This window comes from Canis lupus, chromosome 36 (assembly GCF_003254725.2).
Source record: "Canis lupus dingo isolate Sandy chromosome 36, ASM325472v2, whole genome shotgun sequence".
Taxonomy (NCBI): Eukaryota; Metazoa; Chordata; class Mammalia; order Carnivora; family Canidae; genus Canis; species Canis lupus.
Window position 1 is genome coordinate 16,149,432 of NC_064278.1, and position 24,877 is coordinate 16,174,308.

General features: G+C 39.0%; 1 protein-coding gene across 1 annotated transcript in view; it reads left to right on the plus strand.

Moving 5' to 3' along the window:
• Nucleotides 1–24,121, plus strand: part of LOC112668086 (plasma membrane ascorbate-dependent reductase CYBRD1) — a 30,690-nt gene extending 6,569 nt beyond the window's left edge. The window contains exons 2-4 of the mRNA XM_025460164.3: nt 10,738–10,946; nt 19,555–19,709; nt 20,232–24,121. Coding sequence (XP_025315949.1) covers nt 10,738–10,946; nt 19,555–19,709; nt 20,232–20,523 — 656 coding nt within the window. The 3' untranslated portion in view covers nt 20,524–24,121. The remainder of the gene's footprint in view (nt 1–10,737; nt 10,947–19,554; nt 19,710–20,231) is intronic.
• The last annotated feature ends 756 nt before the right edge of the window (nt 24,122–24,877 follow it).

Sequence of the window (24,877 nt, forward strand, 5' to 3'; positions counted from 1 at the left end):
CTCCACGTGATAGTTCAGATACCAGGAGATGAGAGCGGCAGTGATGGGATCAAAGCTTAAGTGCCCCATGCCCCACAGGAGCCAGTATCCTTTGTAATACTCTAGAGATCTGGTTTCCAGTTTCCTTGCAGGGTATATACAGTGAGCTGAAGAGTGCCCCGCCCCTCAAGATACATCCAACTCCTAATCTTATAGACCTGTGAATATGACCACAGTGTCTGCAGATGTAAAGTTAAGGATCTCAAGGCAGCGGTTTAGTGCCGCCTGCAGCCCAGGGCCTGATCCTGGAGACCCAGGATTGAGTCCCACATCGGGCTCCCTGCATGGAGCCTGCTTCTCCCTCTGCCTGTGTCTCTGCCTCTCTCTCTGTGTGTGTCTCTATGAATAAATAAATAAAATCTTAAAAAAAAAAGATCCTGATTTAGAGTGGGGCCTAAATCCAATGACTTGTGATCTTATAAAAGAAACGAAAGCTATAGAAAGATGTAGATACAGAGAGGGGAAGGTGATGTGAAGATGGAGGCAGAGATTGGAATGATGTGTCTACCAGTAACCACCAGAAGCTAAGAGAGAGGTATGGACTGGATTCTGCCTCAGAGCCTCCAGAAGGAACCAGTCCTGCCAACACTTTGATTTTGGACTTCTGGCCTTCAGAGCTGTAGGCAAATACATTTCTGTTGTTTGAAGCCACTCAGGTTTTGGTCATTTTTATGGTAGCCCTAGGAAACCAACACAGGATATAAGGGTTATCATTGCACCCTGGAAAGCCCAAAGTTTGGCATTCTTATCAGGTATTTATAGATTTTTTTTTTCATTGTTTCTCCCAGTCCATATACAGTTTACCAATCGGGGTCACTTTCATCATAAATGACGTTGCCTAATAACATTGGTATGAAGCCACTGATATCTGTTTATTAGGACAGTTAACCAAAGATCAGATCCTCATGCAAAGGAAGGTAAATGCTGTGTGTGTGTGTGTGTGTGTGTGTGTGTGTGTGTGTGTGTGTGTGTTACGGGTGGAGGGGGTACTGTAAAGAATTGGAGAGTGCCTAGTCTGGACAAAATAGGAAACCTCTTAGCTACAGCAGATTGTGGCTACATGGGGAATGCCAATCCAAAGTGGCTAGAGCTTCCCATTATCCAAGAGAATCCAGATTTTTAAAAACTGGTTTCATCTAAAAGTAAACCAGCCGCAAAACCAAAACAAAACCCGTAAACATTGTGCTGATCAAACAAAACAAATCTATGGACCAAATCCAGTCCATACCTTCCAGTTTACAGGTGACTTCTGCTGAAGCTTTCTGTCTTAACTTTGTGGGGTTTAAAATTTTTCCCTTAAAAAGTAGAACAATTAGATCAAAAATCTGTTATAATTTTTTTTCCTGTAGGAACTTTCTTAAAAAGTCAAAAAATGCTTGGAAATAACTGTACAGACTTTGGCTGTACTTTTCTAAGTCCATTCATTCATTCGGTTTTCATGTATCATACGATTTAATTAGCATACATATATTAAGCACTTACTGGATTCCAGACTCTGTGTAAAACAAATGAGTAAAATATAGCCTTGTCTACAGGCTGTACTTACTTGAGTTTGTTAGAGCTAAGTTACGATTTTCTTTTTCTTTTTTTTAAAGATTCTATTTATTCATGAAAGACACAGAGAGAGGCAGAGACATAGGCAGAGGGAGAAGCAGGCTTCCTGCAGGGGGGGCCCAATGAAGGACTTGATCCTAGGACCCTGGGATCACCACCTGAGCCAAAGGCAGACCCTCAACCACTGAGCCACCCAGGTGCCCCAAGTTATGATTTATTTTTTAGAAAACCTGAGCCCTGTGTGTTTAGAGCTGGCTAGGATTTGAAGTTCAGTTCCTAATTTTAGAGATTAAATGGTCAGACAAAGAGGTGTTGTCAGAATCAATATTACTTATAATCTGTTATAATATTGATATGAGGTGTAAGAAAATATACTTGCTGTCTCTAACAGTGCAGGATTTCTGGATATTTATAAATGTCTAGCAATTAATTGACTTTTTCTCCCTTCATACACTATTTTGTACAAAGTGGCTGCCTTTGTGATGGTTTCAGTCACTTTAAAGAGATACTTCAGTGCCAAGATACTAAAACAAATCTTCCAAATCATCCAAATCACTTCCTGCATTTTGATTTTTTTTTTAAGATTTTATTTATGTATTAATGAGAGACAGAGAGAGAGAGAGAGAGAGAGGCAGAGACACAGGCAGAGGGAGAAAAAGGCTCCATGCAGGGAGCGCGACTGAGCCGGGCCCCCAGGATCAGGCCCTGGGCTGAAGGCAGGTGCTAAACCGCGGAGCCGCCCAGGGATCCCCATTTTGATTCTTTAAAGGTTTTTAGTTTCATGATAGTCATGTAGTGAGACAGTCTGAATACACAGGCATATTTCAAAGCTCAGATTATTATTATTATTATTATTATTATTATTATTATTATTATTTTGCAGTGGCAGATAGATTTTATTGGACTGGGACACACTGGGGACCCTCACCCATGACACAGAGTGGGGGTGAGGTTGAAGATAAAAATCTAATGGGTCACTTGTGGTAGAACCACAGAGTCTAGCTGTGCTGGATGAAGGGGAGCCGAGGGCCTGGTTTTAAGCACTTGGGGTCCAAACATCTGGCCCTGTCAGCCACATGAGGGTGCCTCGGTGACCGTCCTCAGGCTCCCCTGCATATTGAGCTGGGTTCCTGTGGGGACAGTCAGGCTCTGCGCAGCTGCTGACCGGGTGGTCAGGGCGCCCTGCCCCTTTCCTCAGGTCACACTTGGTTGAGCTGCAGGAAAGCCGCTGCTCCTCTTCCTCGAGGGCCCAGAGCTGCTCCTGCAAAATCAGGATGTGTTCCTCGGGCTCCTCGAGTGACATTCTCTCTTCCGTGTCCTTTTCCTTCTTCTTTCTGGCTCTTCCTCCGTCTTCTGTTCCATCATCGTGGCCACCTCCCTGGCCGGGCCCCGGAAAGCTTGGGGGGCGCCCCAGGAGGGCAGGCGTGGTGGCCCGGGGAGCCCCGCGCAGGCCCTGGCTGCCAGCCCTCGGCCCTCGCGCCAGGCCCAGGCGGCCCCGAGCGAAGCCTGCCCGCCCCGCCCCTGCCCGCGGCTCCTGCTCCCCACCCCCACCCCCACCCCCACTCCTGCTCCCCTCCCCCCTCCTCCCCGGCCCGCGGCTCCTGCCCGGTGTCCCCGCTGCAGCTGCTGCTGCTGCTGCTGCTGCGGCCCCGGGGCCTGCGCGGGCTGCGCCTGCGCAGTGCGGGCGGGGCTCAGGCTTGGGGCGCTTCCAGGTTCAGATTCTCTTTGCTAGCCAGTGCCCCAGCCTTTCCAAGAAGATCCCTTTAAAAGGGTTCTCTGCCTTTACGTTTAACCTTGAGGCCTTTGTACAGCCTGGTACATGGCGGGGGGGGGGGGGGGGGGGGGGGGAGGAGGGGAGCGGTGCACGGGGAAATTAGTTCATAATCCTGCTTGGAATGTATACCAAGGATGTCAAAATAATACTTTATTCAAAGAATTAAGAAGTGTAATGGATATATCATATTTAGGTGTTTTAAACTTGCAGTGTACTTCAGGGCGCCTGGGTGGCTCAGTTGGTTAAGCATCTGCCTTGAGCTCAGGTCGTGATCCCAGATCCTGGGAGCCATCCTGGGAGCCGCTATAGGACTCCCTGCTGGGTAGGGAGCCTGCTTCTCCTCTCCTCCCCGCTCCTGCTCTCTGTCACTATTTCTGTCTCTCTCTCAAATAAATAAATAAAATCTTAAAAAAAAAAAAATTAGCGCCTACTTCAAACAAACCACTTTTCTTTTATTTGGGGGTTCACTTAAAGCTTATGTAAAGTCAAGTGGGCCCAAGTGTAGGGTACCTGTTGCTTACTTGAAAGGATCCTTTGGTCATATACTAGCTGTAACACTTAGATCATCAGTACAAATTTTCTTGAGTTTTTGACTTGTGCATTTTAAAAGAGGATCTGCTCAATTTCTGGGGAGATATAACAATCAGTGGACAAAATAGACATGATCCTAACCTTCATGAATCACAAGACTTAAACACAGAAGAACTAGAGTTGAGTTGTTTTCTATGTCTGGGGACATTCCTCCTTCCAAGTACCCCTCTCCACATTCTAAATTTCCATTACCTGCCATAAGACAAACCTGCTTATAGATAGTTCTGCAATGGTATGTGGATGGAAAACCAATGTCAAACCAGAGATTACATTTTATTTATTTTTATTTTTAAATATTTATTTATTTATTTGTTCATGATAGAGAGAGAGAGAGAGAGAGAGAGAGGCAGAGACACAGGCAGAGGGAGAAGCAGGCTCCATGCCGGGAGCCCCACACGGACTCAATTCCGGGTCTCCAGGATCGCGCCCCGGGCCGAAGGCAGGCACCAAACTGCTGAGCCACCCAGGGATCCCTAGAGATTACATTTTAGATAGTATATATTTTCACATATTCCTGAATTGATGAGGCAGTGAGGACCTGAGAAATTTTCTAATCATTAAATTCAATTCCAAGTTACTGTATTTTCACCTTTATTTGTCCAAAAAATGATTACACATGGGTGTTGATTTCCTTTTTCCTTTCTTCCTTGCTTTCTTAAGTTTATCACAATAGCATACTCCACTGCCAATGATTTTTCTTTTAAAAAGATTTAAAATTTGCTTCTCACATATATGTGTTCATGTTTTCCTTCATTTTCTGGGGGTAAATGATCCTTGCCAATGAGGGCCTCTAACAGAAAACCCTTGTTTCAGTTACAAGTAGCTGTTTGATGCCATTTCCCCTCCACACGGGCCCATGAGACCTTTTTCTTCCTTCTCGCTGAACCTCAGGAATGGTGTCTAGGTAAATGCCAAGACAAAGAAGCAAGATATAGTTAAAATCTGTTCTCTAGGCAGTTTTTTTTTTTTTCTAGGCAGTTTTTATAGTTGTTAAGGGTAGCTTCTTGTTTAAGAAATGTGGTTCAAAAATAAGAAAGAAAGAAAGAAAGAAAGAAAGAAAGAAAGAAAGAAAGAAAGAAAGAAAGAAAGAAAGATGGTTCAGTCTGTTAAGATTGGCCTTTCCTTCGAAGTCCACCATAGTTGGCTTATTTATACTTTTTTTTTTAATTTTTATTTATTTATGATAGTCACAGAGAGAGAGAGAGAGAGAGAGGCAGAGACACAGGCAGAGGGAGAAGCAGGCTCCATGCACTGGGAGCCCGATGTGGGATTCGATCCCGGGTCTCCAGGATCGCGCGCGCCCTGGGCCAAAGGCAGGCGCCAAACCGCTGCACCACCCAGGGATCCTATTTATACATTTTTAAGAACATTAAACACCTTATGCAAATACAGCATTTTGCAATTATCCCTCATTTATCTAAAGAGCATTTTAAATATTAATCAACTATGTAACAGAACTTCTGCAAAGCCAGGATAAGCAGAAAACCCCATGCCTCACATGAGAGGCTCTCCAATTTCCACAGGCTGCCTGCTTAGTAGAGATTTATTCACTATTAGGTTTGTGAGCTTACAAAAATACTGTTATAACTGTAAAACTACTAGGTACTCTTTCAGTCATACAGAAAGTAACATAACAGATCCCCATGTATTCATCACCCCAATTTTACAGATGTTCTGATTTTTGCTAAGGTAAAAATTTATAAACTAGAACTTAAAGCTGGTAGGAATAAAAGATAATACAGGATGATAGAGAGAGGGTAGGCATTATAACTGAGCAAGAAACTAAAAGAGGAGATTGAAGAACTTTGAACTAGATCCACAGACTGAAATACCATAATTGCTTAGACTTGTGTGAATCAGAGGCAAGCTCCTCTCCTGCCCTAGAAGCCTCTAAGGGCATTCTTCTCTGGTAATAGGACAATATGTATTATTGGTAACCCCAAATCATCAATAAAAGGTTAAATTGTGTTCCATTTATGCTACTGCTGGAGAAGGAAAGTCCGTGTGCAACCAATCTAAAAACATTGGAGTAAATGTGAAAGGTTTAAAAATCCAGTTTTAATATGTAAGGGGGAAAGAGTTTAGTTATATCGCATTCCTCTGTGATGCTCATTGTCTTTAGAAGAGTAAAAATTCTTCACTGAACATTTTTTTAAGGTAAATATTTTATCAAAGAACCACATACATACAGAAGAGTACCTAAATCATAATTTATGTGTTATCACAACATGAACACACTCATGTACTCAGATCATGAAACGACATCCCAAGCATCTGAGAATTTTCCTGGTTACCATTGTAACTTAGTTACGATAACTACTCTTGACTTCTTACATCAGAGGTTAGTTTTGACTTTGGAAAAATTTAATATAACAGGATCTAGATTGGGGAGAAAAAGTTGTTGTAATATATTGTTCATCATTTGCCTTTCAAGCAAATGTCTTCCAAATATTTCCTTTTCACATGTAGATGTTCAAGTTCCCTCAACTAAGATGAGGGCAATCCCTGGATGATAGGATGATGATGACAATGATGATGACAAAAATAATATTAATTTTAAAACACTAATTGAGTTTAAGCAAGCTACTTAACCTCTCTGTGCCTTAGTTTTCTCCTCTAGATGATGGTAATGGTGATAGTAATTGTACCTTGCTCACAGAGTTGAGGTAACAATTATAATGTAAATGTAAACATGTAGAGCACTTAGCATGGTGCCTACTATGTAGTAAGGGCTCAACTGTGTGTGTGTGTGTGTGTGTGTGTGTGTGTGTGTAATAAATGAAGTTGACCCAGAAGAGGGCGAGGTGTGTTATTAGATTTTTTTTTAAGATTTTATTTATTCATTCACGAGAGATAGAGAGAGAGGCAGAGACACAGGCAGAGGGAGAAGCAGGCTCCTCGGGTGGAGCCTGATGTGGGACTCGATCCTAGGACCCCAGGATCACAACCCAAGCTGAAGGCAGAAGCTCAACCACTGAGCCACCCAGGCACCCCATTAGATTTTAATATTATCCACAATTTTATTTTACTACTACATGATCACACAGATGGCAAAAGGCTCCACTGTGTGGATGAAAGGTCACAAAGTCATTGGGTAAAGAGGCATTTGCTTTCCTTGGTAAGTAGAAAATCATATATGGTATGCCACTGAATCAGAGGAGAAAAAGCATAAGGAGAAACCATGTGGCTGAGTTGACTCCAATTTTATTTCTAGACTTTGATCAACCCGCAGAAAGTGTTTTATTTTTTATATTTTAAAGATTTTATTTATTTCACAGAGAGAGCACAAGCAGGGGGAGTGGCAGGCAGAGGGAGAGGGAGAAGCAGGCTTCCTGCTGAGCAAGGAGCCTGATGGGGGCCTTGATCCCAGGACACTGGGATCATGACCTGAGCTGAAGGCAGACACTTAACTGATTGAGCAACCCAGGGGCCCCAAGAAAGTGTTTTACATTTATTTAAAAAATATGTATGGGTCACATAACACAAATAAAACTAATGAAATCTGAATTAAGTCAATGGATTATATTGATGTTAATTTCCTGGTTGTGATATTGTGCTATGGTTATAATTGGTAACACCATATGTTACCAGCTGTGTGCAGAGTATATGGGCTCTCTCTGTATTATTTCTTAGAACTGCATGTAAATCTATAATTATCTCAATGAGAGTTTTTTTTTTTTAAACATACTAATGGAGCTACATACTTTGAACCCAAGACTGTTCTATGCTCAAGGTTCAAGGAGAAACAGCAAAACATATTCCTGCCCTCAGAGAGGATGAAGCAGGAATGAGAAGGGACTTTGAACTAGCTTTTAGAAGTACAGGGGCACCTGAGTGCACTTACAGGTGGATTTTTTAAAAGATTTTATTTATTTATTCATGAGACACACACACACACACACACACACAAGAGTGAGGCAGAGACACAGGCAGAGGGAGAAGCAGGTTCCACATAGGGAGCCCGACGTGGGACTTGATCCTGCGTCTCCAGGATCACGCCCTGGGCCAAAGGCAGGCGATAAACCACTGAGCCACCCAGGGATCCCCTACAGGTAAATTTTTTAAAAAAGATTTTATTTATTTATTTGACAGAGCACAAGCTGGGGTGGGGGGGGGGTAGGGAGTGGCAGGGAGAGGGAGAAGCAGGCTTCCTACTGAGCAGGGAGCCCAATGTGGGGCTTGATCCAAAGACCCTGTGATCCTGACCTGAGCCAAAGGCAGACACTTAAGTGACTGAGCCACCCAAGTGGCCCTATAGGTGGATTTTTTTTGATAAACATGCTCTACATACAAAAAAAAAAAAAAAAAAAATGCTCTACAGCACTGTAAATGTATTTTCCTTATGACTTTCTTAACATTTTCTTTTCTCAGGATGCCTGGGTGGCTCAGTGATTGAGCATCTGCCTTTGGCTCGGGTTGTGGTCCCAGAGTCCTGGGATTGAGTCCCATATCGGGCTCCCCACAGGGAGTCTGCTTCTCCCTCTGCCTGTGTCTCTGCCTCTCTCTCTCTGTGTGACTCTCATGAATAAAGAAATAAAATCTTAAAAAAAAAAAACTATTTTCTTTTCTCTAGCTTATTTCATTCTAAGAATACAATATATAATATAATATGCAAAATATGTGTTAATCAACTTTATGTTATAGGTAAAGTTTCCAGTAGCCAGTAGGCTATTAGTAGTTAAGTTTTGGGGGAGTCAAAAGTTATATGCAATTTTCAATTGTGTGGGGGTCACTGACACTCCTAACTTTGCTCAAGGGTTGAGTGGTATAACTTTGTATAAGGGTCAACTTGTCTACCTGGTTGCACTAAATAGCTTGAAAAGATTGAATATAGAAATGATTATCCTAAAAGTCTCCATGTCCTCAAGGAAACGTAGCCAATCAACATTTATGAGCTATCCATATATGCTCTAAAATTAGTAAGTAGCAATCCTTCAGATTTTGGATTAGATGAAAAGAATACTGTCTTAATGGTGAGGACTGTCAAGTGTTGTGGAATGGAACCAAAGAACAGGAAGATTGACATCCTGTGCTGAAAGCTTTAAAGAGGCTGAATTCACATCTGTCTTTGTAGGTGTATATGTGTTTCTGCCTGAGATGGATTAGATAGTCTCATATGTTTTTGTGATCCTGTGAAGTTCTACATATTCAAATTATAAATGTCTTTAGTGGGAATGTGCTCTTTTTTTTTTTTTTTTTCTTGCTGGGACTAAACAATATACAGGATACACTGCTGATACAATGGAATCCATCTTCCAAGGAAATATTCTTCAAACTTTTTCAATCTGCCATACATTTTCAGATCTCTAAATTTTGCCTGTACTGGAGGGTTGGGAATAAGGGTGGGCAAAGACAGGATATTGTCTTCAGAACAAAAATTAATTGCATGCTGGCTAAGGTGATTATATGATTGCTTAAACCAGGACACTTAAAAAAAAACAGGCTTTCAAAAATGTTTTTGTTGAAGTCTAATCTACATGCAAAAATGTATATATATAATATATAGCTTGATGAATCTTCCCTCAGTAAATACCTATGTAACCAGCACCCAGATTGAGAAACAGAATATTAGCAAGAAGATAGAAAAACCTTGTATGTTCCTTTCCAGTTACTATACCCCTCCTCACAAGGGGAACTACTATCTTGACTTTTCTTATTGCAGAGATGAATTTTGCCTATTTTTAGCTTTCACATAAATTGAATCCATACAGTATATACTTGTTTATGTCTCATTTCTTGGCATCGACATTATGGGTTGATCCATATTGTTGAATGAAGTTGTAGTTATAGGTCATTCATTCTCTTTGTTGTGTATTATTCCATGGTGTGAATATATGACAATTTATTTATTCATTCTATTAATGATGGTAATTTGGGGAGTGTCTAGTTTTTGGCCACGACAAATGGTGCTGCTAATAATAATCTAGTGCATGTCTTTTGGTAAACGTGTACATATTCCTCTGGAGCATATACCCAGGAGAATTGCTGGATCATATAAGTTTAGCTTGAATAATTACTGCTGGTTTTCCAGAGTGTTTGTTGTCATTTAAACTCCTGTCAGTAGAACATGAGACCTCTCTGCCTGCTTTACATCCTCTCCAGTACTTGGCATTTTTCATGTTTAGCCATTCAGATATATGATAGACATATACTCATTTGATTTTAATTTGCATTTCTCTGTTGACTAATGAGGTTGATATTTTGCTTATGTTTGTCTCTATTTTTGGATATAATTTTTTTGTAAAATACTTGGGTAGACTCTTTTGTCTATTTAAATCTTTGTGCGTATTTTTCTATTCCTTAGTCTTTTCTTGTCAAACTAAGACACACTTCTATGAAAAAAACAGATCATAAGATTAACAATTTAGTTTTGGATTTGTTGAGTCTGGGATATATGGAGGCATCTATATAGAGACATCCTGAAGCTGTTGAGTTATGTGGGTCTGGAGTTCAGAAAAAAGTTCTGGGCTGGAGATATGAATTTTGGAGTCCCTGCCATGTGGGTAACATCTCAGTAAAAGAGTGAGGGAGGTCACCCACAGAGAAAAAGTCTTAGATCTGAGCCTGAGAGCCACCAGGGTTTGTTCATAAATTGGGAGTAAAGAAGATAAGGGCCAAAGAGCCCAAGAAGGAACTCATGAGAGGCAGGGAAAAGGGGAGAAGCAGAAGCCAAGTAAAAAGGGTTTATGGAAGGAGGGGTGTTCAGTGCATTGAAGTGTTCGACTGGTGTTGATTAAAAATAACAACACCACGTTCTGTCCCCTTTCCTCCCTTTCTAGCCATCATCGTGTACAGACTGCCATGGACCTGGAAATGCAGCAAGCTCCTGATGAAATCCATCCATGCGGGGTTACACACCGTTGCTGCCATTCTCGTAATTATCTCTCTGGTGTCTGTTTTTGATTACCACAATGCCGGGAATATCCCCAACATGTACAGTCTACACAGCTGGGTTGGACTGACGGTTGTCATACTCTACATCTTACAGGTCAGTGTCTCAGGGTCTTTATAAACATAATATAAAAAGTCAACCAGCTCTGATACCTTAGATGTTTTCTGCATATTCATATTTCTTGGAAATCATCTTCTCGTTCCCCCAACTAGGCCATTTGTTTCCATTGTAAGTATTCTTGCTTGAGGGGCCACCAGAACCACAGAATTATTTATTTAAAGATTTTATTTATTCATGAGAGACACACAGAGAGAGAGAGAGAGAGAGAGGCAGAGACACAGGCAGAGGGAGAAGCAGGCTCCGTGCAGGGAGCCCAACGTGGGACTCGATCCCAGGTCTCTAGGATCACATCCTGGGCTGAAGGCGGTGCTAAACTGCTGAGCCACCTGGGCTGCCCACTGAAGACATTTTTATTAAGTTAAAAAGACATTAGTGCTTGCCACCTTTGTCATTCAACCTTCTTTTAGAGATTTTAGCTACAAAATAATTTTTAAAAAACTGTAAAAGTAATAGAGAATTTGTGACCTTTTTTCAGTTTGCAGATCATGTAATGTATGCCTGGTAACCCAAGAGATGACCTGGGTAATAAGAGCATTTGGAAAAGTGGCTGGCTATGATAGCCATTCATAATTCAATAACTTTTGCTTAAACTAGAAACAACTACTTAAATAAGTAGAATTCATTTATAATATGGATATATAAATTATACCTAGGAATAAACTGAACAATGAGGATATAAAATATATAGAATATGTAAAATACTATGAAATCTTTTTGAGAAAACATGGTATAATTAGATACCATGTTAATAATAGAGAAAAATTAATATAAAGTATCTTTCACTCTTCAACCATATTTATGTTTAATATAATTCTGAGTTTAAGCCCAATGGGAGTCTTAAACTTGCAGAGCAAATATCCAAGGATAATCAAAAAAAATTTTGAAAAAGAAGCAAAGGGAGACCTGCCTTATTCAAAACAAGTTATTAACATGAAAGTGAAAAAATATAGTCATGGAAAGAACAGAAAGGACAGAAACTGTCCAAGTACGTATGAGAACTTTTCCTATGACACTATGGTATTTCAATTTAGTAGGGAAAGAATGCTTATTTAGTAAATATTACTATCATAATTGGTTATCCATTTGGAAGAAACTAAAAAAAAATCTGTCAGGTTTCTTAAGTTAAAAGTAAGAAGAGGAAGCAGTGTCTCTTTTTGAATCAAGACGAATTCAGGTGGAGGATCTTGGAGCTGCCACTTGTGGGTGGAGAACAGGAAGTCCCACTTCCCTGGAGCAGCAGCAGCTGCTCCCTTGCTGCTCGCTTCCAAGGCCATGACAGCCTGCACTTCAGTCCCAGAGTTTAACTGTGTGCGGACCATGCACCAAGTCTGTGAGGAGTTTGTGCCTCCACCCAAGAACAACTCAGAACCAATCCTACCACAGAGTATGAAGAGTGCGGGCAGGAGAGATTGGCAAGTTCAGATCCTCTTACCTTAGCATCGTTGGGGGTTGGCTTAGCTTCCATGTCTGGAATTATCTGCCAAGTGAAGCCAGTGTCCGGGTGGTTTCAGTAAATAAAGGAAGGAGGGAGGCAAGGAACAAAGGCTACAACCAGAAAAGGCTGAAAGGTCTTCCTTCTTCCTCATGTTTACCTATGGAGTATAAAGCATTTCAAGTGTCGAATTCTTTTCTACTTGTGAGATGTAGCCTCTGGGGCATTTTAAAAAATAACAAACTACCAGAGGTCCAAACTGTACTCTCTCGGGTTGCATTCTCTGGATATCTGACCTCTGCTTTCCTCAGCCCATTGCCAGGAAGGAGATAAGTGGTTCCTGAGATCCTTGAGCCTACCCAGGAAGGAGAGGGCCCATCTTTCCTGAGTCCATATATTAAACTCAGTAAAAATGTATTTGGGTCTGCTTGTACCTTAGGTGTTCTCTTGACCAAGGCACTTGGGTTGGACCAGCTTGGATCATCTGATCTGCTGCCTGCCCCCTGCCCAATTCTCCAGCCCCAAAAATAGAATCACAAGAATGATTCCCCTACAAAGCAAAGATCCTATATATCTCTTTTGAAGAGGAAATTAATCTGAAATGTCTTTATGACAATCTCCCCCCAAATTTTGCTGACATATCTTTTCTTTTCTTTTTTTTCCTCTTTCTGAGATGTTCCTTCTCTCTGCTTCCAAAGCATCCTCTTAGAATAGTTTTCAAAGTCTGATCCATGGAACTCTGGGTGAGGTGTGGGGTAACCAAGATTTTCAGGTGGTCTTTCTTTTCAGAGCAATTTTCATAATACTAAGATGGTATTTATCTTTGTCTCAGTTTCTTACAAGGGTTCAGGGGACTTTTCCAGAGGCTGCATTATGTGTGATATCCTATAAAACTGAATGTGGACTGGGTGACGGGCATAAGGAGGGCACTTGATGGGTTGAGCACTGGTTATTGTACTATATGTTGGCAAAAGGAATTTAAGTAAAATACTTAAAAAATTAAAATTAAAAAAGTTAAAAGCGGAAAAAAAAAGACTGAATGCAGAGACAAATAGAGGAATCCAATGATCCACTATTAAAATGATTTAAAAACATGCCACCTGGCTTGCTGTTTTTTTGTTTCAGACCATAGAGTTATTTTTCTGTAAGACATGTTATTTATGTAAATATGTAGTAAATTTGTTATCATTGTTAAATGAATCAGTATTTTTAGAGGTTTCAGTTTTAATTTCTAATATGATAAATACCAAAAGACTTAAACCATATAAATAAAAGCTCTTTGGGGTTCTCCATTTAAAAAGCCTTATTGTATGTATTTAGAAGTTACAAATCATGATAAAATTAACTGTTATGATTCCACCATCCAACCTAATTTAGAAAACAGAACCTCTACCCCCTCCTACCTCAATCCCATACTCTCTACTCACCTCAACATCTAGGGGTAGCCATGCTCTGGAAGTTTTTCCATCATTCCCTGTTTTTCTTTATAATCTTACTGCATGCCATGAATCCCCAAACAAAATGTCTAATTTTGCTTTTTTACTATTTAAAAAATATTCTCTTGATATTCGTATTCTGTTGCAACTTTTTTTCATTCTACCGATTCAACTATATTGATTCCTCTATCTGTACTCATTTTTACTTTTGTAACCCATTATACAAGTATGTTATGAATTTACTTATCCACTCTCCTGCTATTTAGACATTTGGACTATTTTCAGTTGTTTTCTGTTACGAACAATGCTATATTGAACATTCATGAACACATTTCCTGGACCTCAATGCAAAGGTTACTCTGGGTGTATATTCTCGAGTGGAATATATACTCAGCCTAAACAAGAAATGCCAAATCGTTTTCCAATTTGGTTGATCCCAGTGTGTACCTGCCAGCAGCATATAAGAGTTCCCATAAGGCATATCTTTACTAACTTGCGAATAACATGCATCCTTTGCAAACTTTTTAATTATTGCCAAACTAGTGGGTTTAAAAATGATGTCCTCTTGTGGCTTTAATGTTTATTTCACTGGTTATTCCTGTTTCTCTTCTAAGAAATCTCTGTTTGTATCTTTTGTCCATTCGAAAAATGAGGGTTTTTTTCCTTTTCCTTGAAGATTTATAGTTCTGTATCAGATTCCTTTTCATTTATATGTATTGCTTATATATGTCTTCTGGTTTGAAGCTTATATTTTCTCTTTTGTTAGTATTTACTGACAAATGGAATTCTCAATTTTAATGAAACAAATGAATCTTTTCCTTTAAGGCTATTATTTTTTATTTCGTTTTGGTAACTTGTTTGTGAGATCTTCCCCACTACTGAGGTCAAAACAAACCAGATTCTCAGGTTCTACTTCAGAACTGCTCAATCAGAAACTCTGGGTGAGGGGCCTGGCAGGATGTGCTCACAAGCCCTTCAGGTGATCAGAAGCATGCTGTTTGAGATCAGTTTGCCTAAGAGAAAAGCTTGTCTGCTTTAATCTGTTAATATAGTCAATTATGTCAGTAGATTTTTCTAATATTAAACTTGAGTGAATTAAAAACATTTTTAAATGTCTCAAGACTCTCTTTTGCTCTTTGAGATACTCAAGTTCTTATCTTTAGTTGTTTTATTTGTGTGCTAACTAGGCTTCTCAGAAAAGTCATTTCACAACTTAATGACTTTTGTTAGCAGGAGGAAATCCAACCTCTCACTTCTTTCTTGCTCAGATCCAGAGAGCAAGTAGTGTTTAAGAACACAGGATTTGCACTCAGGGAGACCTCAGTTTGAATCAGGTCCCTCCAATTGTAGCTGGTGACCATAAGACAGATTATTGAACTTTTCTGAACTTAGTTTGCTCACCTACAAATCAAGGCTTTTGATACATCCTTTACAACATCATAATCAAAGCCAAATAATGCATGGAAATGCTTGCCTACGGCTTAGCATACTGGAGTGACATGAATCAGCTATTGTTATTAGAAGTATAAGTCTTGTGGGAGGCTCCTTTGTGACCTGAAGATGGCATTTAAAATTTTATTTCTATTATAGATCCTAGACACCTTCATGATTGAGAACATACATTTTATGTCAATGAAATTTTGTTCATTAGTCCATCGATTTATTCAACAGTTAAATACGTATTGTATTTTAGATTCCTTGCTAGGCTGTAGGGGATGCATTGTTCCACAAGACAAGCATGGGAGAGAAAGGGAGATTGTGAATGTTGGGGTGAATCTATAACTATGTCTCTGCAGGTTGCAAAGCCCAGCTGGAAAATTGAACACCAACTCTATTGTAATTGAAGGAAGGAGGGAATTGTTGGCTTGGGATGCTTTTTTTGGTTTGTTTGGTTCGGTAGCAGAAAAGTGAGACTCTGTTTTCCCCATGAGGTGGTGATAAAATCATCTGCTAGTAGAAGGCATAGAGGACAGCGAGTAGTTTAAGGAAGAGGGAACATAGAGGACTAGTTGAGAAGTGGGACAATAAAAAGATTGTTGAGCAGTGTTGAAGTGTTCCTAACTGTAAACATCATAACCATGAATTTATAGTGATGTTATTTAACTCTAGTAGTACCTAGTAGACCAGAGATAGTCCTGAAGACGGCTGAGCCAGTGCTGGGATGTTGCCAGGGAGATGGGATGCAAGACAGTACGGCAAGGAGATGTAGGATATTGACAGGGGAATGTAGTGTTCAATTGTGTATTGTCTCTCTTAATAAACAACTGTGGACATATTCTAGTTGCTGCTGATGAGATGTTTTAATCCCAGGAAGAAACATGCTTATAACATCTGGAAAATGGCCTAAGACAGGGCTTCTCAAAGTATGGTCCCTAGAACAGCTTCGTTAGCATTGCCAGAGAAATTAGAAATATAGATTCTTAAGTTCCATTCCAGACCTACTGAATCAGAAACTCTAGGGATGGGGCCCAGCAATATATGCTTTAAGTGCAGGAATGAGTGAGTATATAAAATAGCAGAAAAACAGAGAGGACCTCCATATAATAATCTGTAAATCATTTGATTGCTCATTAAATCCAACTTTACGGTTAAAAAAAGAAAAAGGAAATCATACCTAATACAAAAGCTAGCTAGGCAGATATTTCCTAGTTTCATTAATGTTGTTTGCAAATAAAAGCTTTTTTAGGTTTCAGAGTTCACACATATATTTTTTTTAAACTCATTTGTTTCATAAAGTGAGATAAAACTGGAGTAGTAAAATACATTTGTAAATGAGCAGATAATAATTAGTAATTAACTGAGAAAGCCCAGGTATTTACTATAGGAACTTTAAAAGTAAACTTTTATTGTCTATTTCCAATTATAAAAGTAATATAAATACACATTAATTTTCAAATTTATAAAATACAGAAAAAATAAAGAAAAAAACAAACATCATTGATAATGCCATAATCCAGACATATCATTATATTTTGTTTCATTTCCTTCAGGCATATATTATGCCTATGAATATACATTTAAAAAAATTTTTAATGTAATTGGGATCATACTACATATTCACTTTGATATCAAAATAATAATTTTTAAATGAAATTTTATTCTTCTTTAGCTCTCTTAAGAACTCCATTGTGGTGAAGAACAGCTTTCTGTAGGTGATGGTTCCTAAACACTGGAGCACTTTGTTTGCCAATAGTTGGCTCTTAATACATGTTTGAGAGTGAAAGTAATGGAAGATTCCACTGCCTTCACTTTTAGGGGGTTTTCCAGACTGTGGTTAACCCATATCTCTGAAACAATTCAGGTGAATCAAAAGCAGTGGCCTTCAAACTTTAACATGTATTAAGAATTGCCTGGGCATTCCGTTAAAAAGCAGATTCCTGGGCCCAACTTGCAGAAGTTCTGATTTAGGAGATTTGGATATGTCCCAAGGGATCTCTTTAAAGAAAGGTGCAAGTGTTTCTGATGCAGGTCTTCTATGAACAACACTTCAAGAACCACTGACTTAAAAGGACAAAGCTGTTTTGTTTCAGTCCACTAGGTTTTAAGCTACCATACTGCTTGTAAGATGGTAACGCTAAGATGGTAAAAAGGAAATTAAGAATGATTATTATGAATTATAAATCTTTGTAAGTTGTTATAAATTTGCATCATTTGGAACACTTTTAATCAAAGTTAAGCATTCTGTAATTTTTTCCTTTCCTTTTAAAACTAATTTTCTTTTGCCAAAAAAAAATATATTTTTTAATAGTGAAAATAGCATTATAAGGGGAGTTAAATTACGTGGGGTTCTGTAAGCCAATTTCTGGCAACCCACCTGTTTAGGTCATTGAACCCTACAGGATTACAAGAGGCACACAGGATTTCCTTGAATCCTGAAAGAAATAAGAGAAAACCGAATCTTAGGAATGAAGAGTCAAGAGAACAGAAATATGGAAAATATGTATTTCCATGAGCAAGTCACATAAAAAGTGTGATGACTTTACTCACAGAGTGTATATACGCTGAGTCTTTGGTGGCCACTTACCTGAGCCCCCTTTTCATGGACAAAGCACAACCTGAACATCGGGATGCTTGCCCTTTGATACTAATGAAATCACTAAACGTCACTGAAGGAGAATTAATGACATTCTGAACCACCAAGGGGGACCCTCTGTACCATTTCTTATACACTCAGGCATTTGTGGCAATGAGTAGACAATAAAATATGCACACCAGCCTATCGAATGCATTTTTTAACTTCCATTCTTTACCATGTCCCAGAAATTTATTCTAAATGTGTTTTAGGGTTTCACACCCTTTCTGCCTTCGTTCTTCTGGTGTCCCCCAGAAGTCCTTTTATCTTAGTCAGGAAAGCTGAGCCATGATGTTGTGTTTCTCCCTGTTCTCCCTACTGCTCATACTTGTTTTGTTTGGGTGGTAGGTCCAAGGTAAGTACCTGAAAAAATGCCTCTTTAGATTCAGTAGCGTAGTGGTCACTAAATTATCTTCACTCTCTTAGGGAGAAGAGAACAGTTAATGGGCTGTGGGACAACAAAACAAATTGAAAGTGTCACCACACATCACTTACATAGGAACCTTGCTGTCCTCTGCAGAGAAGCATCCCACGAGGGATTTAATTGTCAAGGAATTGGAGATAACCTTTCTGCAGAATTTATTATTTCCTCGTTAAACAAGATTGTCAGCCTCTCGACACATACCATTTTAGGTTGAACTGACTAAATGTGTCCTATCGTATTTGGTTTTAGTGAATTGAAAATCTTTACTTCCTTTTCTACTTGGAAATAGATAAAAACAAACAAGAAGGTACCAGAATGTTCACTGTAGCTTTGTTAATGATTAAAAAAACAAAAACAAAAACAACCCAGAAACAGGAAGGGCCCCTGAGTGGCTTAGTGGTTGTCTGCCTTGGGCTCAAGTCATGATCCCTGGGTCCTGGGATCAAATCTTGCATCAGGATTCCTGCGGGGAGCCTGCTTCTCCTTCTGCCAATGTCTCTGCTTCTCTCTGTGTGTGTCTCTCATGAATAAGTAAATAAAATCTTAAAAAAAAAAACAAAAAACTAGAAACAGGAATATCCATAGAGAACTGAGTAAATTCCCAGAAGTTGGCCATTAAAAAGAATAAACCAGATGCACATATGTTAACGTGAAAAGATCTCTAAGACATACTATTAAGGGAAAAAAGAAAGGTGCAGAACAAGTATGTATGTTAAGATGCCATTTACACTTTAAAAAAGTCTCTTTTTGTACACACACAGACACACACATGCTTGTATAGGCATGGGGTTTTCTGGAAGGATATTTGAGAAAGTGGTAATAGGTGTTGCCTTTGAGTAGTTGAACTGGAGCAGAGAAATGAACTTTTCATCTTATGCCCTTGGTTCTATAGGAAGGCTTTTCCTTTTGCACATAATTGTTTTTATTTTTATTTTTATATTTTTTTATTTAAACCTTAATTTTTTTTTAAATTTTTATTTATTTATGATAGTCACAGAGAGAGAGAGAGAGAGGCAGAGACATAGGCAGAGGGAGAAGCAGGCTCCATGCACCGGCAGCCCGACGTGGGATTCGATCCCGGGTCTCCAGGATCGCGCCCTGGGCCAAAGGCAGGCGCCAAACCGCTGCGCCACCCAGGGATCCCCATAATTGTTTTTATAATAATAATTTTAAAAGTAGTTAAAGCTCAAATGATAACCTTTGTTCTTGTTGATGTTCAGCTTCTTCTAGGTGTTCTCGTCTTTCTGCTTCCTTGGGCTCCACTTTCACTCCGAGCACTTGTCATGCCCATGCATGTTTATTCTGGGCTTCTCATCTTTGGAACAGTGATTGCAACGGTACTTATGGGAGTGACTGAGAAACTGATCTTTGGCGTGTAAGTTGCATAGTTTTCTTAATGTTATATTTGAGCTATAAAATGTTAAGTTCTTATTCATTGGAAAGATGTGATTTAAACATAACAAAATTTTTAATATTAAAAATATATTACATTAAACATGTAATATAGCATTAATAATGCTTGGAAGAAGGATCAAAAAATCCAAAAAAATTATACCACTCCTATAAAACAACTAGTTTTGAAGTTACACATGCCCTTTTACTCTTTCTGATGTGCATGTTTTTTATATTAATTGTAATTATGATGCACCTACATTTTTGTATCATCCTTTTCCCAATTTTTAAGTGCTATATTATCTTCAGACTTTTAATTTTTAACAATTTTACACTATTTCAATTGAGTTATTTTAGCATATCTTAGTTTCTCCTTAATATCAAACTTCAAGGGAATTTACATAGAAGGTGTGTCAGTGTGCTTTTTTTCAGCAGATAAATTCAAGACTGTTTGACATGTTGTATCACCCTATTTGTAATTGAACACCCTTTCTCTTTTTTGTAGTTCTGGATACAGTTCGTTCCCACCAGAAGGTGTTTTCGCAAATACCCTCGGCCTCCTGAATGTGGTATTTGGGGCGCTCATATTTTGGATAGTCACCAGACCACAATGGCAACGTCCTAAAGAACCAAATCCTATCCTTTTTCAGCCAAATGGAGGCGCTCGAGAGGGAGCAGAAGGCTCAGCAATAAACTTCAGCCATGTCGACCAATCAGATTCAAAATTAAACAATGAAGTAGCAGCAAAGAAAAGAAACTTCTCTGTTGATGAGGCTGGACAGAGATCTACCATGTAAAATGTTATAGAGATTCGGCCATGTAACTTCACTTTTGAAAACTAGCTCTACAGTTTAGCTTCTCCTGTTTAGCCCCCAAGATGATTGAGCTCTGCAGAATCAATATTTATTTTACTCATAAAGTAGGATTCCTTTGAAGAGTTGGTATTGATTAAGGCCTATGAACTTACCTAAATTGGAAAGGAGATGATCAGTGTACATAATAGAAGATATAAATTGTGGTTATGTTACCTTTCTTGAGGATCTTGCATAGAACAGGTGATCAAAATGTGTCTCTCAAAAAACAAACAAACGAACCAAAAGCAGAAACAAAAATGTGTCTCTCGGTCGGTAAATTTCATTAGTTGTCAGCATCTCTGGTCTCTTGTCATGCAGTCATTTCTTGTTAATTCTGAGAATCCAGTCCTAACGTTTTAGAATCAGATCTGGGGCAGGGTTTATGCTACACAGATAACATGAGTGGAGTACAGAAAAAAATTTAGGAAAGTAACTGATTCCCTTCTCTCAGCGCCTGTCTCCTGCTCTCTCCCCAACTAGTTTGGTCTCAGATTCACCTTGGAGACCAGGATTTCTATTAGAGCATTTGGGAGCTGTGACTGAGCCAGAGATAGCTAAAGAGATCTTTTCTTTTCACACCTGGAAGTTTTTCTGAAACTCAGCTTTGTCCCAAAGCTTCTGCGGGGTTTGGTGCCCTTTATAACTCAGATTCTAAACCCAATTAGAATGGAATATGCCTGAAAACTTACGTAGCATAAACTGCTTCACACCCTCAAAGAGCACTTTTCCTCAAGTTTCTGTTTTTATTTTAGAAAGTACTTACATGGCACTTACTACATGCCAGACACTGTTCTAAGCACTTTATAAATATTAACTCATTCAATCCTCAAACTTTACAGGTTAGGTACTGTTATTATCTCCATTTTACAGCTGGGAGATCTGAAGCTGAGAAAGGTCAGTAACTTCCCCCAAGGGCATATAGCTCATCAGTGGTAGAACTGAGATTTGTCTCTTGGCTGTCTGACTTCTCAGTTCACGTCCCTAACCACTTCACTCTGCTACATTTTTCTATTATATACTAGTTTGTACCTACTCGGACTCACCGCTCGATAAATCCCAATTGCTGGAGTGCAGTGGAGTTGTTAAAGTTTACCCTCTGGCTTTTTCCAAGGCAGATTAACCAAGGAAAGGCAAATAACCAAGGAAAGGGGCCCGCCCACACCTGTAAATAGAGATGGCACCCTGCCGCAGCCAACATGCCATGGCCCAACTTGATGCCCCTTTGATCTTAAAACTATGTCTTGGTAACGAAGAAAACTTTGGGCAAGAACATCTGTAACTTCAAGATTAATTAATTACAATATTTGTTCTGAAGAACATCATCTGTTGAAGAACAACAGCATCTTAGTTGCTGAATAGCTTTAGGTTTGGAGATAGAAGAGACTCACGTCATGGTCTGCTCTTCCCAGTGACAACAGCTAAGGTCCTTCCTGATTTTGGTGGAGTTTTAGGGGATATCTGGAGCTTTGGGTTCTTAGTAGGGAATTGAGACTCAGAGGTGACATCTTTTGTGCATGGAGACCTCTGTCTAGATTCTGGGCTGACTTAAATTAAAACTTAGAGTAGTGAGGTGCCTGGGTGGCTCAATCTGTTGAGTGTCTGACCCTTGGTTTCGGCTTAGGTCATTATCTCCTGGGTCATGGGATTGAGCCCTGCCTCAGGCTCCGTGCTCAACAGGGAGTCTGCTTGAAGATTCTTTCTCCCTCTGCCCCTCCCCCCACTCATATGCATGCACATGTGCTCTCTCTCTAAAATAAAGAAATCTTTAAAAAATATCTAGAATAGTGCCTATGCTGAAATGATGCTTTTCTTTTTGGATTGGTTTGTTTGTTTTTGGTTGTTGTTGGTTTTGGTTTTTTGGTTTCTATGCAATTTTAAACTGGACCCTTTTAATGTGGGTAAAAACCTTACAGTTTACACCAAACACTCTTAACATTTTTGGTGCTTAGTGGAGTTCTTTTTAAGTTAAGTGGTAATTACCTCAGACTGAATATGAGCTTCACTCCATCATATCCATTAAGCTTCACAGCTAACCATTAAAGATTCCCTCACCAAGACACTCTTCTTAATTCTATTTCCAAAATTGATAAAGGTGTCATAAGTATGCCTAGTGCCTGGCTCAATGCCTGGCACATAGTAGGCACAATTAAATTCAGTATAGGTAGAGCATGCTACAATTTTGGTGTCAGGTAGAAGGAGTAATTGCATTGTCACACACAAACATATTTTTGATAAATGGATATTTCTTTACATAAAGGTGCCCAAAATTCCAGTTTTTTAGGGGGAAACGGGTCTGCGACAGCACCAATGATCAAAGCTGCCATTCCATTTTACAAAGGCCATGGAAGAAGTTACTAGTGAAAAGTTAATTATGGATTTGGCATGAGAATATTCTACTCCATTGCAAAGTATTTGAGCACTCATCATCTCAGCCCTTTATTTTCCATTTCTTGTGGGCTAATGTGAGAGCAATCTGGTGGATATTATAAGAACTTCTTTCTCAACCTTTATGAAAACAATGCATAGTAAAATATATCTAGAAAACCTTTCTGAGACTCTTCTTTTAATGGGCTTTTTATTCTAATGGTAATTGTACCTTTATCTTTCAAAAGCTGGTATTTCCTACCTAAAGGCATCTCTCCCCAAAATATCTCATTAAAAAGTCCACAAAAAGAAAAAGGGAGAAGAAAGCTTTAGGTATCATTTCCAAAACAGTGATTGAAATCTTCCCAAATAATTATAGCTTGTATCATCAGCAGCGGTAGTCTGGCTTGGCTTACCCCATAATCTAATTTCGGGGGGGGGGGGGGCTTTATTTTAACACTCTTCTAAATCAACACTAAAGCCTTTTCTCTGGAAGGGCTTCTTGAGAAACTTAAATGAATATGCTTTTTGAATTAACGTTCTCGAAAGTGTACAGCTTCCTGTGCTTCTCAGTGGCAGGCTTGAATTCACCCTCTGGAACACTTTCCTTTCCTTTCTTTGTGTGGTTTCATTTAATCTGTGCTGGTTAGAAACAGCATCTCAGACCTTAACAATCAAATGACAAAGAAGGCAACTGGACTTTTTAAGTAATACTGACAAGTGGTTTCTGTTTTCTAAAGGACAAAATAAGGAGGATGTCTTGTTTTTAATTAGGCTCTTTTCCCTGCTGAGCTGAAAATTGTGGTGACATCCCGGTTGACCACAACTGCCTAATCTAAAAGCTCAAAGAAAGAAGTAAAGTGTTATGCTAATTTTATTGCAGTATGATAGAATTTTTATCTTGTTATGTCCTTTCTTCGATAACTCTGACAGGAAACTGTAACTGCTATGTCTCAGAGCTGCACATAGGAAAGTATGGAAAAATGAAAACTATTATTCTTTATTCCTTACCTGATACCTGAAAACTTTTAAGTGGAAAAGATTACTATATGTTGATCTTGCCTTCTTTGGAAAAAATATTAAGTAGCCCAAACACTTTATAATTTTGTAGAAAAAATATGCATCTATTTTTTCTTGACCTGGTTTTATACAGTAATAAAAGTTATTTTGGAAGCTATTTGTGTGTGTTCACCATTTCTCTGGGCTGCAAGGTGTGGTTATTCTGAAAGTTTCTGTCCCGTGGTTTTTTTGCTTGTTTGCTTGTGGAAAGAACATTTTTTAAGTTTTATTGAAGTGCAGTCAGGGTTTTGTTTTTTTTGTTTTTTTTTTTCTTTTTAATAAAGTGTACTCTGACTACCATACCTTTTCCATTGCTGGAAGGATGAGAGAGGATGGTTTCAAAACTGCTGTGGTATTCTCTGGGCCGGATCTGAACTGGAGCCGTCCTTTAGTGCAGAAGGGACCCATAGGTTTAGGCAACCAAAGCAGATTCAGTTTAAGTTGGAACAGCGTGGAAGGAGGGCATATTTAAAAAGCCAGTTATTACAAAACTCTGTGTTTGCAGTAACTCATCCTTGAGAAAGTACATAACTCACTATGGGTGAGTTGTTGGATTTTTTTTTTTCCAAATAAGAAAAAAGGAGAAGTCCTAACTAAGTAGTGCCAATACTCGTTCAATCTTAATTTAACTACTCATTTAGCCTTTTTTCCACCTACTTTTTGTCTCCTGAGAAATGTTTTTTTCTCCTTTTTTTCCTTTTTGTCTCCTGAGAAATGTTAATGGTATTTTATATTGTGTAGCTGTAATAACACCATAATATTATATATACTGTTATGCAAGAGAGCTATAATATTGTGAATTGAATTTTTAGTTACAACATCGTTTGTCATCAATTTATATTCTTGATTTCAGGGGTATTGGATTTTATTTCAA